An 18,192-nucleotide genomic window follows, 5' to 3' on the forward strand; every position below is an offset into this window, starting at 1 on the left:
CTTTAGGAAATATAAGGAAATTGATGATTTTTAAAACTGAAAGGGGTAATGAGATTCCCAAAGCAACTACATTCTGAATGATTTGCTGACTTGGCAGATGAAGATGGGGCCCTTAACTAGTGATGTGTAGAAAGAATACTGGACTTAAAAAGCATGGAGGAAAAAGTTAAGTTAATAAATCCTGATGTAAGTAGGCAGATTGGAGTTGTATTTAAGACAAGCAAGTCCTAGTTGTATACTTTTCAAAAAGATTGCACAAATGTATAGGCAAATTATATTTCTTAATATATTTCCAAGTTATTCCTATGAAACTCAACACTATTGAGAAAAAGGGAGGAATGCAACTTAATTTTTTAGGTATGTTATATAAAATACTCAGCTAATCATACTTTCAATGCCACCAAAAAGGCAAGCTTTTACTTTTCAGGTTATAGTAAAAACAACAACAACAAAAAAAAAAAACCATAAAGCATTGGTGGTTCTTCCTCTTCGGAGCTGAGGTGAGGGACAATAGATTGCATAGAATGATGTCAGACCAGGATGTTTAGTTTGATTGAAATTATTTCTCCCTCAAATTTTTTTATTCTTTTATTACTTTTATTCTTTTATTGACTTCTTGAGTAGAAAGGGGGAGGTTGGATATTCAAAGATGAATTTTTAAAAATTGATATAAGGAAGTTATTTAAGAAGTTTATGTAAAAACAAAAAACATCAATAAATATTAAAAATAAAAATATTGAATATATTTCTTAAAATTCTTGGAGGATGAATTCTTTTTAAGTCCAAAAGATACTTACTCCCTAGTAGGGGCTTTCTACTTCAGAGGTGTAAGTACTCACAGAAGGGATAATAACCTGGTTCTAAGAGTTTCATTAAAATGCTGGTTGGCAAATAAATGGGCCTAAAACAATTCTATATCTATTACATATTTTCCATCCTTTCTAAAAACATCTCTTTGAAATCTATCATCTGAAATGTTGGCTACCATTCTGAGTTAATGATAGACGAGTACTGGGCAAGAAGAAAAACTCTCTGATAACAGTTATTTCTAAACTTTGGACTGTTTAGGAAGATTCTAAGATCTTGAATATAAAGTATGTTAAAAGCAAAATTACCATCAATAAATATAAATGGTTCTTAGCATCAGGCTCTCAACCTTTTGGTTTCTGACTTTCAGGAGTGCAAAAAGTTCCAATGTGGGGATTGCTAGGTGGCACAGTGGATAGAGCATCAGCCCTAAAATCAGGAGGACCTGAGTTCAAATTTATTCTCAGACACTTAACACTTCCTAGCTGTGTGACCTTGGGCAAGTCACTCAAATCCAATTGCCTCAGAAAAAAAAAAAAAGGTTCCTATGTGTTTCAAGAATAGCAAATTCAAGAATTTGGCAATGAATTTGGTAAGGTGTTTTTTACTCGCGCAATTAAAATGGAATAAATCCATCCATTTTGAAATTATTGCCAAAAAAGGACCAATCCCAAAGGCATACAAAGTAGATATTGTTTGTAGGCTTCTGGAAGGTGAGGCTCACAGGAAGGAAACAAAAAGCTAGAAGCTCTGGGTATTAATTTATAGATCTCTCCAATTTATATTTTAAGATGTAATCTTGGGCACTATTGTCTAGCAAGAATGACTGTAGTTCCAAAGTCTACAGAGTATGATATCCTCTTCTACCAAAGATCAGGCCTTGCCCATCTAGAGGCCTTACCCTACATGAGAGAATTTCAATTGATACTTCCTCCCCTACTTATCATTATGACATATTGTGATATTAAAGAGTAAAACATCTAATTTACCAGATTTTCTTCTCAGGCGATGGGGAGCAGTGCTTTCTTTAGAATTGGAAAATGCCTTCATTTCTTTCTCAGGACTGTAATAGAATCCTGGATGATCTGTAAGATAACCATGTGTTTCAATTAGAATACAAAATTCTGTGATACACCAAATCACTGTCATTAATCTGTTGCAGGATCTCATGAGTTCATTCTCATTCTGCAGACAAAGACAAAGAGAAAACTGAAAATCAGTGTGTGGTTATTGTCTTACACAGGGCTTTTCTATTTGTTCACAGTAGGCCTTTTAAGAACTTTTCAGAGAATGCAAGCCCTGCAGGAAAAGTGATCACATATTTGGCTCCACTCCAACACTTCCTGGAGAGTTCACTAAAATGTGCAGGGCACAAATACCCATTCTAGTATAGCAGTTGGAAGCAGCTACGACTCAGAACAGTCACAAACCCCACTTAAATAAATAAGAAAACTTGCTTGATATTTAAAAATGACTTTTAATAAAACATTGGTTGGAATGAAAAGAAGAGAGTCCTAAGATGGACAAGCAGTAATGTTTCAAAAGTTGTCTTTCTGACTTTACTATTTCTTCCTGTGGTACAAATCATGCATTCCATTTCCCATGGTCAAATAGATATGAATTTTTCCTTCTCTCTTATATATATGATGCCATTTGATAACCATTGACTTTTTCTAATGTGTCTATACAGAGTGATTAGCAGGATTTTTGTCACTAGTCTATCCAAATAATTCAGCAAAAAACTTTATTTTTCTTTAGGGCCCTTTAAGAACTTCCTAAATTGTTAACAAATATGGAAACAGACACAGTTAGTTAGACAACAGTTAATTCACACACAAACTGGAAATGAAAATATTTGTGTTCAGATTTTGAGATAGCAACATAGGAATTTGTAACCCTATTTTCCATCTCAATGATTATAAAGCTACCATTCTCTTCCTTTAAACATTCCATTGATTTTTGATTCTATTATACTTATTGAGTTATAACTTAAAATGCTGGACATTTTATTTTTAAGGAAAAAAAAACTTACGAATGGCATCCATTTCCAGAATTGCTTGCTTGGCCTGAAAAACAGAAAATATGATTATTATTTGCTAATATTTTTAAATTATAATAACTTTTTATTGACAGAACCCATGCCAGGGTAATTTTTTTTACAACATTATCCCTTGCACTCACTTCTGTTCTGATTTTTCCCTCCCACCTTCTACCCCCTCCCCTAGATGGCAAGCAATCCTATATATATTGAATATGTCGTAGTATATCCTAGATCCAATATATGTGTGCAGAACCAAACAGTTTTCTTGTTGCACAGGGAGAAGTGGATTCAGGAGGTAAAAATAACCCGGGAAGAAAAACAAAAATGCAAACAGTTTATATTCATTTCCCAGTGTTTTTTTCTTTGGGTGTAGCTGCTTCTGTCCATCATTGATCAATTGAAACTGAATTAGGTCTCTTTTTCAAAGAAATCTACTTCCATCAGATTACATCTTCATACAGTATCGTTGTTGATGTATATAATGATCTCTTGGTTCTGCTCATTTCACTTAGCATCAGTTCATGTAATTCTCTCCAAGCCTCTGTGTATTCATCCTGCTGGTCATTTCTTACAGAACAATAATATTCCAAAGCATTCATATACCACAATTTATTCAGCCATTCTCCAATTGATGGGCATCCATTCATTTTCCAGTTTCTAGCCACTACAAACAGGGCTGCCACAAACATTTTGGCACATACAAGTGCCTTTCCCTTCTTTAGTATCTCCTTGGGGTATAAGCCCAATAGTTATTTGCTAAATTTTTTTCACTTTAGGTGCTAACCCCATTACAAACTTGAGTCATTATTTGTTATTCATAAAGATCATATATTTATGTCTTTTAAAAAAGTTATTCATGCTAAGAATTTTAATGCAACCTTGACACACTAAAAAGCTCAACAAAATTAAATAGTTTTGGCTGCTAAATATTGGGATATTTATATCTTTATATAAAATGCAGATAGATTCAAAGTATAGAAAAATATAGTATCTATGTACATACTTATATTTTAATATAATATATACTTTACACAACTGATAGATCACTGCTGATTTTTTTCCTTTCTCTGTTCTCTTTTCTCTTCTTCCCAAAGTCAAACATATTCCCTTGTATTATACTCTTGAGTTGTTAATATTTCTCTTCCTCTGGCAGAAGCATAGATTGAATGGGTGTTGCCTTATACAAGCTGAGATCTGGGAAAGACCTTAATAGTTAGTGCTATAGATATACACACACACATACATATACACAAATATATATGCGTGTGTATATGTACACATACGTTTCCTCTTGTATTAGAAAATAAACTGCTTTAGAATGGACTTATGGATAAAATGGATTTTTGTCTTTGTATCTTCAGTTCCTAGCACAAAGCCTGATATTAAAGACTTGAAATAAATGTTTATTGATTGATGATTTCCGGCATTTAGCGTTTAAAATAATATTCTCATATTGGCCAGTAGGTGTCAGACATGAACTATCTCTGTGCTAAAAGTAGAAAAAACTAACAGGTATTTCCAAGAATTGCATGCAGTTTTTAATTAAGTGGCAGCTATGTGTATAGAGATAAGGACTGGTGAGATGGTTGCAGGGGTTTAGGGAACTCCTTCATGAGGAAACTTAGGTCATCATCCTCTCTGCAACTTCTAGTCACAGAAAATTGCCCAGAATACTTCAAGTGGCTTGATCAGTCACACAGGCAGGACTTGAATCCAGACCTCATTGGCTTTAAGGCTGACTTTCTATCCAATATAGTATTACAAAATGTCGCCAGTATGTTCACATTTCATTTGAGAGAAACAGAAATTTTCTGTTTCTAAAATTTAGCTAAGTTATAAATATAACTTACCAGACTGTACTGACTTTAGCTTATTAAGTCAAATAGTAAATGAGCATCATTTACAAGTTAACATCTTAAATTTATCAAATAAAGATATTTTATTAGTTATTAAGGATACAAGAATGATAGCTAAAATAATTAGAAATGTGGACTTCCTAAAATATATTTCAGCTTACCAAATACCTAATAGAGAAGATCTTTCCTATTCTTGTCACATGCTAAAACCATATTTTAAATGTATCTATTTAGTGGCATGCCATTTCCCTCCTTAGATTATAAGCACTATTTTTGCCTTTCTTCACATTTTCTCTCTCTTGAATGTAGCACAGTACGTGGGACATGGTAAGGACTTAATACATACACTTAGGCTCATAGGATCATAGATTTGAAGGAAGAAGTGACCTTAGAAATTTTTTAGTCCAACTATTCTACATCATTTTCCTTATGAAGAAACTGAGGACCAAAGATATTCAGATATTCTTGAGCAAGAATGTCTGGAATACATATATGGTGTAGGAGAAATGTTTAAAAGGATGCATAAGTTATTCTTTTTTTGCAACAGAAGTCTGCCGATTACTTTAAAGAATTCTAGCTTTTGTCTTTTACAAGAAACACAAAGTATAAGAAGGGTATGTCAGTTATACTATGTCATTGTTGAGAGAGATATTATAAGGCGTGAAACTGAAATGATTAATAGCAAGAAAATATAATCATCAGTCTCACATGAACTATCTTGAGCCATATCATATTCTGAGAAAATGGAACTCACAATAAAAAAGCACACACTTATGCATTCATTTCCTGATTACAAATTGAATACTGATGGTTTTTAAAAACACACATTCATTGATGGAGAAAGCTAGTATCCCTTCTTCACAATATATTGAGGATAAAGAGAAGTACTCTCCCCAAATAGACTAGAAAATCAGCCCTTTAAAATTCAGGAGCAAAATTGTATGAACCATGAAGGGACTACTGAGACCTGGGGAAACATTCTGGGGGAAAAAAAAGGACCAGTGACTTTCCCAAACATAGTCCAATCCCCACAATATTGTTCGAAATTTTTCTCATTAGCTAGCAATTTCCTTTAAGCCTCTATCCAATTTTCCCTTTATTATCAGCCCCCCACCCACAGCAATTTTTCTTTTTTGTGTTGTTTTGGTGATACAGACTTCCAATTTCATTGGTATGACAAACTTTTAGTGTGAAGACAATTCAACCACAGCTTATGCAGCACTGAGAGTTTGCCCTGGGCATTGAGAGGTTAAATGACTAATACATTACACTACATGCATCAGAAGCAGGACCTGCCTGAATTTTACTTAGATCATCCTGACTCAAAAACTGGCTCTATATATCCACCAAGCCTTGCTACCTTTTAAATTTTCTAATATTAGTTATCTAAACACTTTCCAACAATCTATTTTTTCATTTCAACTAACTTTCTATCCCAAGAAAAAAAATACCTGTAGTTTTTTTTTTTTTTTTTTTTTTTTTTTTTTTTTTTAGGAAAAAGCTAAAATAAGTAAATCTTTTCAATATTAACAGTGAGTGCTGCTTGTTTTTTCATGGGTTGTGGTTTTAAAATTTTTTTATCAAATTAATATTTTCTATACTTTCACCCGGCAACCCTCAAGATCCCTGAATGGACAAGTCTAGTCAAATTCAAGATTCATAGATTGAACTCATAATAAAATAGGCCCAAGAATGACCCTATCTATATCCAGAGAAAAAACTGATTAAAAGAATATGTATAGAAAAATTTTACATATATATTCACTTGTGTCTAATGATAGCCATCTCTAAGGTGGGAGGAGAGTAGAAGAAAAAAAGAAATTTACAATTTTAACTATTACATATTTAGAAGGAATAGCAAATTGTATACAACAGTGTTGCGGTTTCATGTGTAATTATCTTTTTTATTGTACTATGTTATGGAAATACTTATTTTATCCCATAAATTTGAAATAAATGTGAAAAAAGAAGACAATCATTCTGACTTTAAGTGGTTAAAAAAAAAAAGAAGGCCCAACACTCAGGATAATGCCAAAGCTTATTAAAAATTATCTACAGTAGAATCAGGCTTGACCTCCAAATGGCTCTAGGGTGGGTCAGATTCACTTAGAGCATCCCACACTCCTGGGATGAGACAAAGAACATTTGAGAGTCTGGATACATTGCTTTGCTCCAATCATTTCACCTTTTTGTGATTTCTATCTGTTCTCTGGGTGTGTACCTATTTTCATGACTTGGCTAAATCTGACTATAAGTTACATTATATTTTATCAGTCATGGAAAACCAATTCAGCTAGTTTCTACTTTGACAAGTTTCTATTTCTTCAGGCTTATACTTTAAAAGAGAATTTTCCTGAAATTGAGATAAAACATTCTTTTTAAAATGTGTTTTTATTCAAATATTTTATTATTGCAGAAAATATGTTTTGATAGTGGATATTTTCTTATAGCCTAAAAGTTTAAATGATGATTTTTTTTTTTTGGTCTTTCAAAAGTAACTTTGGATACGGCATTCTAAGGACTTTGTGAAAATCTTTGAAAATGCACTTCAGAACTCTCAACAGGCAACTTTCCTGTGAAGCAGAAGCATTCACATCTACAATATGATCACTTAAATCAATGAAAGGTTTTGTGACTTCTCTCAATCTGTCCTGCATTACTGCCACAAAAAATTCAGGCCTTATGGACCTGAGTTGGGTCTTTGTTTTCCCATATATTCTTTCTTTCAATGTTTGTTTAATTTTGAGTAGAACATTTCGAGTAGAACATTTCTTCTGGGTCAGGATGTGTTTCTAGAGTTTGAAAAGTTTTAAGTTACATTTTTACCTTCGCTGGAATTTTAGCGGCATGATTTTCTAGGATAAGTCTCTTCAGGTGTAGAATCCAGAGTCGTTTATCTTGTTGGGATTTAGCCTGTCAGGAACAATTGTAAAAGTAAGGTAACTCGTATTTGCAAATCCAGAGAATACTAAGACCAATGGTTATGATTTTTTAAAAAACTTTCCTCTGCTGGGAAACAGCAGATTAGATGTTTCACAGAGGTCATGGAATATAAAGCCTCTCAAGTTAAAAGAATCACACTGAGAAAAAAAATAGAGAATTTTTTTTTTTTTTTTTTTTACCTGCACTGTGTGTTGAAGCTTGGGATTCTTATAATGGAAAACACTAAAACTAAGTGGTTCCTTGGGAATCATTTCCACAAGCATCAGGTTGCCACACTATAACAAAAGGAGTATGTAAAGTCAGTAAGACACTTTTGAAAGGGAATGAGGACTCATAAATTGCTTCAGTTTCTATAGCATTTCCAACACCCAGACATACCAGAATGTGAGCTTTGTAGGTAAAGGTTTCTTCTCTTTTCTTTGTGATCAGAAGCAGTTTGTCAAAAAGGAATAATGTTCGCTCATTTTTAGCCCGCTGGATACGGAATGTTCCTTCCAACACCAGCTCCCCATAGCTGGTTAGGTCTGGTCCTTTCCAGTTAGTCAGTAAACTCTGTATCTCCTGGAAGAATTAATATATATTTAATATATTTTAAATAAGAGGAAGAAGGTTAAACAATTAATTAACAAAAATTCTATTAATATTTCAAGTATCTGATGGCATGATAATTTAAATAAATACATTTGTCAGTTTAGGGCATTACACAGAAGATTAGTTTTCACTTAAAGTTTAACAAAAATGAAATGTATGGATAGTTTAATCTAACTATTATCACATAATTGGTCATCCACCTACCCTATCCATCTATCCCTGACTAAAGTTAATATTACTAGTTATATTTTTTCAAAGACTACACAAAGAGGCTAATATGTGAACTACCAGTGGAAAAAAATTGTTTTCTTCCCTTCTTGAACTTCTTCCCTTTCCAGATAAATATCTTGAAGCTACTGATTTGAAAAAATTTCCACCGAAAATTCAGTTCCTCATATTATATATTGAACTAAAAACTAGAGGAGGTAAAGAAATGATGTATAGAAGATTTCTTAAATCCTCCCCAAATAAATAATTATGTAGATAAAGGAAAACCAATAATATGATGTTATCACTCATTCCTGTAAGGAATGCTGGGAGATAAGAAGCAAGATTTAATACTCCTTTAACATTTAGTGAGGAGAAATAACAATAACAACAAAAAAGCAACTCACAGAAAAATTCAAACCAAGTAGACAAGAAGATTTTGTGAACTTACCTGTAATCTGATGGCATGCTCATGTTTCCTCTTCATGTCATTAATATGCCAGGCCACTCTCTGCATTGTGTCTATGGCCTCAAGCACCACATCATAGCCGTCAGTCTCCTTGTCAAGGTGGTTTTCTATTTCCTAATGAAGTCAGTAAAGAACCATCTATTTTTGAAACATTTCTTTCACATACACAGTAGGTGCTTAATCAATATTTGGTAAATTAAGTAAATTGGAACCCTCTGAATTTCCTCATCCACAAAGTGAGAGGGTTAGATTAATTGAGTCTAAGATCATTCTCTATTACTTATAGGATGTTTTCTCCTAAAGACATTTACAATTCATCACAATCTAGCTTTCTCATTGCCATTTCAGCTTTATTATACATTATTGATGTAATCTATAATCCAACCACATTAACTTTCTGAGTGATTTTCTATACATGGCAATGCCATTTTCTATATGTGTGGCTTTGAACTGGTTATATCCCATGCCTGGAATGTTGTCTCTTCCACCCACCTTTGTCTCTTGGGGTTCCTAAAGCTCAGGTATTAGTGCCTTTTCTTTCCCCCCTCAGATATAATTTAACTTGTATCTACTTTGTATATATCTGTGTTCACACACTCTCTTTCCCCTATACGTTTCCTGAGGGTAAGGGACTCTTGTTTCATTTCTGTCTCTGTATCCTCCAGGAACCAACAGAGTTCTTGGCAGACAGATATTTGTTGATTAATTAATTCTTCCATCGCAAAAAAAAATTGTAAACAAACAAAAAAAAACTTGCCTTAGGCCTGACTGCTTTGACTATCAGAATATACTGAGAACAAGGATTATGTAGCAGTATCTCAATTTAAATTATCTTGTATCTACAAAGCTATCTAAAACAGTGTAAAAAGTATTGAGAAATAAAACAAGGACATTTATTCTATTATTCCTAAGAATAAAACTTAATGAATTGTTCACCACTCATCCTGTTCCCATTTATGTCCTTGTTGGTTATTGCCCCACCAAATCAAACCCAGGACAAATAAATACTTCTTTTTCCCAAACCACCCATTAAATCTGGCACATGGGAAACAACTGCTTTCTTTTAGATTATAACTTTCTATATAATGCAGAAACCACCCAGCAAGATCATGCCCCAGAATGTGTCTAGTGGCCAATGACATTTAAAAAAAATGTCAAAGGTCCCAGAAAGACATTGGTAGTCTGCCAGGTGATTCTCCCAAGTAAGAAGTGAATTATAGAGTTGAAAAACTATCTCATTACTTGGACATATTCAATGCTGCAGGCTCAGTATCAGTATTTCTAAAACTTCTTAATTAAAATGTATTAGTCAACTGTAAAGAATGAACAAGAAAAACATTTCCAGATGTTCTCAGCCTTTTTTTTTTTTTTTTGGTCATTTTTGTTATCAGCTCAAAATACAAAAATGATAAAAACTTTTAACTCCACTCCTGCATATTAAAATATATTCAAGTATATCAGGCCTAAAGAACTGTACATTTTGAAGATGCTCACATGTAAAAGCAGATGATACTTAAGAATCCGCTGAACAGGCTTCAAAAGGTATGATCCTAAGGGCAGCGAATGATGAAGAGTTTCCTGACGTTCTCTGAAGAACTTGGCTACCATTTTGTTCCTCATGCATTCTGTTAGCACAGCTACTGATCTGCAAACAAAATCCATGAAGCATAGTGCAGACTCTTCAATAACTGAGTTACTTATTAAATCATTTAAGCATGTCATATGAAGAAGATGATCACTTGTGAGCTGTGATAGGGCATTTTACATCATGATACCTGGATTTAAAAGAGCAGCCAAGCTAATTTGTCAGCTAATCAGATGATGAGATCAGCTGAAATAAGTGGCATCTTACAAATTAAGTACAACAGGAATCACAGGCTTTGATATAATAAAAGGAAATAATGCCTTCAATGTCAAGCTATGCAATTTGGTAAGGACATAAGGGGCTTTTTCCTATCTTTTTATGTGTTGCACCATTGACTTTCAATGCCTTTTTCAGTTCTGTCAATCGATTTTCATCATCACCTTCAAAATCTTGCTCAACATTCACCCTTAATGATTGCATCTGACTGACTGTTTTTCCTTTATACAGATCTAGAGCTAGAAGCAACCCTTAGAAGTCACAGTATTAAACACCTTTATCTATAAAACAAAGGATTTAAACCAGACAATCTCTTTGGTTCCAGAGGATGCATCTTGAAGGGAGGGCCTGTGTCCATTCTATTTCCTACATGTTCTTTTCGTACTCCACATATATATAAATGCTCTTCATATAATAGACACTTGAATGCTATTAACTGGTTGTCTATTTTTCCCTAACCTTGAAGCATTAAGCATGGAACAAAATAAAAAAGTCCTTGTGGGCAGAAAAACTCTAAATATGGCCACTCTATTTTTAAAAAGAAAATTTTCATTACTAATAAGATCACTTAAAATATAACTACACCACAGATAATTACTATGCTCTAAGAAACTATAGCAGTTATAAATTGTAACTAGGGAGCAAATGCAAATACATCCCAAGAGAAAGATCACCAGGTACTCCAAATAGCCAAATCTACTGACTCCAGCCTTCATTATCTTATCTGAGGGATTCAGCTGCAGAAATATTTATTGGCATCAAACTTAGGAGAAGATCTGAGAGCCCAAAGGCTCTTTTCTAATAAAGGTGCCATGTATTAATAATATAAAGAAGAGGCATAAAAGATATCAAGGAAATGTGTAATCAATAAAGGAATAAAGGAAGTAAACAGGTAAGAGCAAAAAACAAAAGAAATAGCCCAAATTCCCCAATGGAAAAGATTCTGAATGAAAACCTATAATAAGTGATGAAATTCTTCATAGATGAATTATGGGAAGATCTGGTCAAAAATTACAACTCTTAGAGCGGTTGCAAAATGCACCACTTGAGGGCATACTCTGCTTTAAAATATACTCTGAAAGGGAGCACTCAGACTCCTTCCCTTCAAAGCTCAGATCGTAAGCTATCTTCCTTTAATGCTTATGCTCTCTCTTCCTCAATTTATCATCTATATATTGACCTATCTGTAAGAGTGTCATTTGAATAGAATGTAAATTCTCTGAGGCTAGGATCTAGGTTTTTTTTTTTTATTCTATGAATTCATATTCCATGAACAAAGTTCAATAAATGTTAGTTGTTAGTTATATTATTTTCATGGATGTTGATACAGATCCAACAAAATATCCTTAGAATCCAATGAAATGTATATTTGAGCAATTATCAAAACCAACTTTCAAGAATTTTAGAGCAAGCCATAAATTAATTTGGGTTTACAGAATATCATTCCATAAGATTCTGTTATCTTTAAGATTGATTTAGAAATTATAAATAATTGACACTGAAGGAGAATTTTATTGATTTAGTTTGAAAAATGTCAGTTTTTTTTAAAAGTACCAGTCCATTAATGGATGTTTTTTTATGAATTTGTAACCTGTTTATCCTTTTGAATTTTTACCCATTCTTTTAAGCCTATATCAAATGCCACTCTCTCTCCAGGAAGTCTTCCTCATACCTTTTTTTTTTTTTCAGTTAGAGAGGACAAAACACATTTGTAAATATGGATTTTTCTTGCATCTCAAATATCTACCTTGGATAGTTGGTGCAATATTGTGTATAAATGTGAAAATCTTCACTCTGCAAGAGAAAAAAAGAGTTAAGATTTAAGTAAACAAAGACCAAAATAACAGGTAAACACAAAAGATACATTATAGGTTCTATATACATTTAGCTAAAAATTTTAATGTACAGGTAGGTGGAACAGTGGTTTCCTCTGTAAAATGAGCTTGAGAAAGAAACCACTCTAGTATCTTTGCCCAAAAAAACATAAAACAAAGCAAAACAAAACTCCAAGTGGGATCATGAATAGTTGGACACAACTAAAACGACTGAACAACAACAACAACAAAACTCAAGGGTTAAAAAAGCTACTCACATCATTCCTTTCAATTAGTTTAAAGAAAAACAGCTCTTTTTCATTAGTGCTTGTAGTTTACCATTATCTTTTCTTGAAAATTCCTTAAACAAGTTAAACCTGATTCAGCCCTAAAAAGTGATGTTTTAGCAACGAAACAGCATAAAAGGAATTTTGCACTTGGAAGGAAACAGACATGTTTTCTTTTGATAGAAAATAACATGACAAAACAGATATTGGCAATCTAGTAGATTAAGTCATGATAAAAATTTAAAAGGAATTTTAAAAAATTACAATTGTTGTGTCATATAAAAATGCTCATTTCAGACTATGCAAGGCTCTTTCACTGTCTGACCTTCCAGTCTCATCATTCCATTTTACACATCAGACAAAATTTAAATAATGGGCTCTTTAGGAGCAGGGCTTTCCTTTCCTTGCCCCAATATTTAAAAGAGTAGCGGGTACATAGTAAGTGCTTAATAAATACTGACTGAATGCTCAGAGCCAAATTTATGCCTGGATGAATGATTCAATATCAATCTTTAAAGCTATATTTTAAACTTCTATGTTTTAAAGAAGTTTTTTTTCTGTACAAATCAATTTATGACTGATTTATCAAAACTATGCCATTTTCCAAAAAGGGAGTAATAAATACATTGTTCTGTCAAAGGATTTCTCAAATACACTTAGCTCCATAAAAGCCTTTGGTTTAGCATTAGTTAACCTTGCATACTTGGAATAATTTTGCTATTGGTAACATTTTTCATGAATCCTTACAGGTGCTCAAACATCATTCAGATAAAGAGTTTTGGGTTACAGTCTATCATGGAACATTCCTGGAAGAACAGTTACAGCCCTGAAACATACACCAAACTTAGAATTGTGCAAAATTTAATTTGCTTAATTTTCATAAAATTATTAATAACAATAATTATCTTCCTGAAGTCAAGACTACAATGAAATGAATGCAGATTATATAAATGATCCAGTTTACCATCTATAATTATAGTTAATTATGTTATACTATTAATATGTTAATTATAATGAAATTATATATAAAATTGTAAATTATAAACATGTACACAGGGGAACTAGTATCAGATCAGAAAGATACCTTGCATACAATCCTTTCATTTTACAGATGAAACTGAAGCACTGAGCAGTTAAATGACTTTCCTGGATCACAGAGTTAGGTATTTATAACAGTATTCAAACTCTTCCTGACGAAGTCCAGCATTCAAATACCCATACAAATACAATAATATTGTGTAGCTGAGTCATTTCAGTTGTGTCTGACCCTTCATGACCCTAATTTTTGGGTTTTCTTGGCAAAGATACTGGAGTGGCTCTCTATTTCTTTCTCCAGTTCATTTTTATAGACGAGAAAACTAAGGCAAGCTGGGTTAATTGACTTGCCCAACATCACACAGCTAGTAAGTGTCTGAGGCCAAATTTGAATTCAGGTCTTCCTGACTCTAGGCCCAGCAGTTCTATTCACTGTACCACCTAGCTGCTATTACTAGTAGATTTACAATAATCCAGACTATTCAAATTCAGAATTTAGAGAATACTTTAACTAAATTTGACACAGCAAAGCTCATTTATAAATATGATAAATTAGAGCTTATTAAACTTCTGAATAACTTAAGCTCAAAAGTATGCAACTCATTTACCAAAAGAAAAATCATTTATACAGAGTTTTTCAGAAAAAATATCTGGAAGTATTCCATAGTAAGTTAAGCAAGAATGAAGTTTTCTGGAGCAGCTAGTTGGTGCAGTGAATAGCGCATCAGCCTTGAAGTGAAGAGGACCTGAGTTCAAATTTGACCTTAGACACTTAACACTTCCTGGCTGTGTAACCCTAGGCAAGTCACTTAACCCTAATTACCTCAGGAAAAAAAAAAAAAAAGAATGAATTTTCCTTTATAATTTTCTGACAAATTACAAAAGCCCTTAAGAGAATTAACATATTGACTTAAATGAATAAAATATATTTTAAGGGGAAAGTTTTTAATGTGGAGCAGGATATAGATTAAGAAGAGATGAAAGAGTAGTGGAAGGTGACATTCTGAAAGTGTTATAATTAGGTTCTTCAGTAAAGAATTTCCATTTCCATCACTAGTCAACAATTCTACGATGGGAACTTTTCTTCTTCTTTTTCAAGGAACAGGTAAGGAATAATTATATTATCCTTCAGTGGAAACAGTTTCATTTAACCTTAAAGATCCCGACTCCACCCCCCAAATAAAAAAGGCCAGAAATGAATCCCTGTGAAGGCATCGGTGATTCACATGAAAGTAAGAACCTGTTTAACATCTTTCATTAATGGCTGCTCAATTTAAAGTAATCTTCTATGCCTCCCCCTGGTTAAACAGCTGGTTTGGCTTCACAACACCTAACAGCTTCTAAATTTCAGGGTGCTGAGTGAAAAGTATTCTTTGCCAGAACCAAACTCTCTCAGTACCTTCCTTCCATATAAATGTGTGGAGCGCTTAAGTAAGCCTTCTAATTAAACCTGGCAACATTACAATGAAGGAGGCTTGGGAAATGCCAGTGGGGTATATAAACAAACTTTTATGTGAATAATTAAACCAAGGCTAAGCTTATGTTCCCACCCCTTTAATCATTGCCCCTGATTATAGTTACCATTAAAAGCTAAATGTTTCCGAACTCTTCTGTATAGCTGATGGTCTATGGCTCCTTGAACATATACCTTCTTTGATGAATAAGGACATCTCTTTTGACTTGTTTCTTTCTATCCTTTTTTATGCTCCTATCCTTCAGTATTTTACAATGACTAATTATATGACATGTAGGTAAATTGTGAAAAGAATAATGACTATATGTTGTAGTCACCTTTTGCTTTACACCTAATACAACAATCACTTTTAAAAACTGTAATAAAATACAGGGTGGTATGTTTAGATTAAAAATCACTCTCACATTTTATAGTCCTAGAGTCATGGCTAGGGAGAGAGCTTCCCCACTTAGATAGAATTACATTTAGGCTATTTGTATGACATTGTCCAACTTGAGAAGGAGCAGGATTAACTATTATGACACATTATTAGACTTAAGGGTATAAGTAAAATACTAGCCCTTTATAGTGATCAAAGCTACTCTCAAGTGGCCTTTGCTAAAAGTTGAGTATATTTGAAACTACAATTGCACAAACTGTGATACCCTGTTTAAAATTTTTTAAATTATGGAATAAAACAAGCATTTCTACAACCACAATACAACAAAAAATGATTATACATGAAATTGCAAATTTACTATGCACAACTGATCATTCCTTTCAAATATACAAAAAAATTATCAAGTAAATTTCTTTTTTTCTTCCTCCCTTTCCCCTGTCTTAGAGATGGCTACCATTAGGTACAAATAGATATATACATGTAAAATTATTCTATACATCTATTTTCTTTGGATGCAGATAATGCCTTTTTATTTAAGATAGATTTGAAGATTTTGCTGTGTAATAATCAATTATTTGAAGACTATTAGAATTACTGAAAATTTAAGTGAAACACTATTCTTTTTCTTTATCTATTCCCTCAAACTTCACTGCGTTCAGATATTCCAATTATAGTCTTTTCTCCAGTGGAATAACTACTTGACTTCAATGTCATGCAATTTTCCATTTCCTCCCTACTTTCCAATCATTTTGTAGTGCCATTTCTGTGTCATGTTCTACCCTCAGAGTATAAGCTCTTTGAGGGCAAGAACTGTTTTGATTTTTGGGTTAGCATGCCCAGTGCTTAGCATAGCACCTGTTATATAGTATATAATTAATAAATGTTTTATCTATCTATCTACCTACCTACCTACCTACTGCTTATTGTCATTTTTAGCTCTCTGGATCTGATATACATGAAGACGTTTTCCCATCCCATAGTTTTTCACATGTCTCTGTCAATCAGTTGTTGAAACTTAATCTTATTTTCTAACATTCCTTTATTCTTGCCTCTCCCCCAATCTCCAAAGGCTTATAGTTTTTTTATGAGATAAAACAAGCAATTTATTTCAATTAAAAAACTACATTAAAAATAATAAGTACTTTTTTCTCTATAATTGATCTTTTTTCTTTGTAGAAAAATGCAATCATAAAATTTAGCCTTTAGAAAAAAACTATTCTTTTAAAATCCAAAAAAAAAAAAGCAATTATATTATTGCTGGTCACCATTGGCACAAACTAGCAAATCATTCTTACCTTAGATACAAAACATTCTGCTATGGCCACGGGATCATTTTCACAATTTTCCAGATCTTGTAAAAGTCCACTAACAACAACAATAACAACGACAAAAACAAGTTAAAAAAAGTTAATTTGCAGTCTTTCATCATGAAGGATATTTTATTCAGCTATATACAAGGTAGCTTGTGGTGCTAAGTGGGACAGTAGATAAGAGGGCTGAACTGGAGGTAGGAAGACCAAGTTCAAATTCAGACTGATACTTTGACACTAGTTATATGATTCTGGGGCAAGCCATTGTCTGCCTTAGTTTTATAACCTGTAAAATGGGATAATCATAATGTCTATTTTCCAGGGTTATTGTGAGGATTAAATAAAATAAAATGTTTGAGTTGCTTTGTAAAGTATAAAACACTATATAAATGCTGTTATTATCTTTACAAGTTGAAATGTTGCACTTACTTTTTTTCAAATATGATAATCACCTTAAATACCATATCAAAAATCAGATTTGAACTAAAAATTACCAAGAGCAATTAATGGCAGTTTTTTCACTCTGTCACTCAGCAAATCATATGTAATTCTGACCAATTTTCATGAAGCACACTCTTAAAAAAGAAATAATTCTTCCTTACCCAGCATAACAAAAAGGGAATTAAATCAGAAGAGTTAAAGTCAAATACTGTTTTCATATGTTCTTGTTTCCCAACTCCATCTTGTTCCATATAACCAACTATTTTTTGGTCATCTTGGATGTCTCATAGGCATCTCAAATTTAAAATATCTTACTTCTTAGTGTACTCCATGACCCCACAACACTGGCCATCTTGCTCTTCCTTTACACTCCATTGCATAGCCTGTACCATTTTATTGAGTGTCCTCATGTCAGAAATGCCTCCCTTCTTTGCCTCTCTTCTTTCCCACCTTCTCAGTTTAAATCCAACCTTCTGCAAGAAGCCTTTCCTAAAATTCCTTCCCTTTGGTTATACCCCTCTGAAATTACCTATAATTAACCTGTACCTAGTAACTTTCATGTTGTTCTCCCTTCCCCCTATTCCCCCATTAAAATGTGAGATCCTTGAGGGAAGGTTTCGTGTTTTTGCCTTGTTTTCGCTCTGCAGCACTTAGCACAGAGTCTGGCACATGGTAAA

At 33.1% G+C, this 18,192-nt stretch overlaps 1 protein-coding gene across 2 annotated transcripts in view; it reads right to left on the reverse strand.

Moving 5' to 3' along the window:
* Nucleotides 1-18,192, reverse strand: part of PLEKHG1 (pleckstrin homology and RhoGEF domain containing G1) — a 141,723-nt gene that overhangs the window by 24,206 nt on the left and 99,325 nt on the right. For both annotated transcript variants that reach the window (XM_031937631.1, XM_023503283.2), the window contains exons 4-12: nucleotides 17,060-17,129; nucleotides 12,523-12,569; nucleotides 10,409-10,559; nucleotides 8,897-9,028; nucleotides 8,026-8,208; nucleotides 7,827-7,922; nucleotides 7,531-7,617; nucleotides 2,840-2,873; nucleotides 1,797-1,892 (exon numbers count right to left, since the gene is read on the reverse strand). In XM_031937631.1, coding sequence (XP_031793491.1) covers nucleotides 1,797-1,892; nucleotides 2,840-2,873; nucleotides 7,531-7,617; nucleotides 7,827-7,922; nucleotides 8,026-8,208; nucleotides 8,897-9,028; nucleotides 10,409-10,559; nucleotides 12,523-12,569; nucleotides 17,060-17,129 — 896 coding nt within the window. The remainder of the gene's footprint in view (nucleotides 1-1,796; nucleotides 1,893-2,839; nucleotides 2,874-7,530; nucleotides 7,618-7,826; nucleotides 7,923-8,025; nucleotides 8,209-8,896; nucleotides 9,029-10,408; nucleotides 10,560-12,522; nucleotides 12,570-17,059; nucleotides 17,130-18,192) is intronic.

The sequence above is a fragment of the Sarcophilus harrisii genome, chromosome 4 (genome assembly GCF_902635505.1).
Source record: "Sarcophilus harrisii chromosome 4, mSarHar1.11, whole genome shotgun sequence".
Taxonomy (NCBI): Eukaryota; Metazoa; Chordata; class Mammalia; order Dasyuromorphia; family Dasyuridae; genus Sarcophilus; species Sarcophilus harrisii.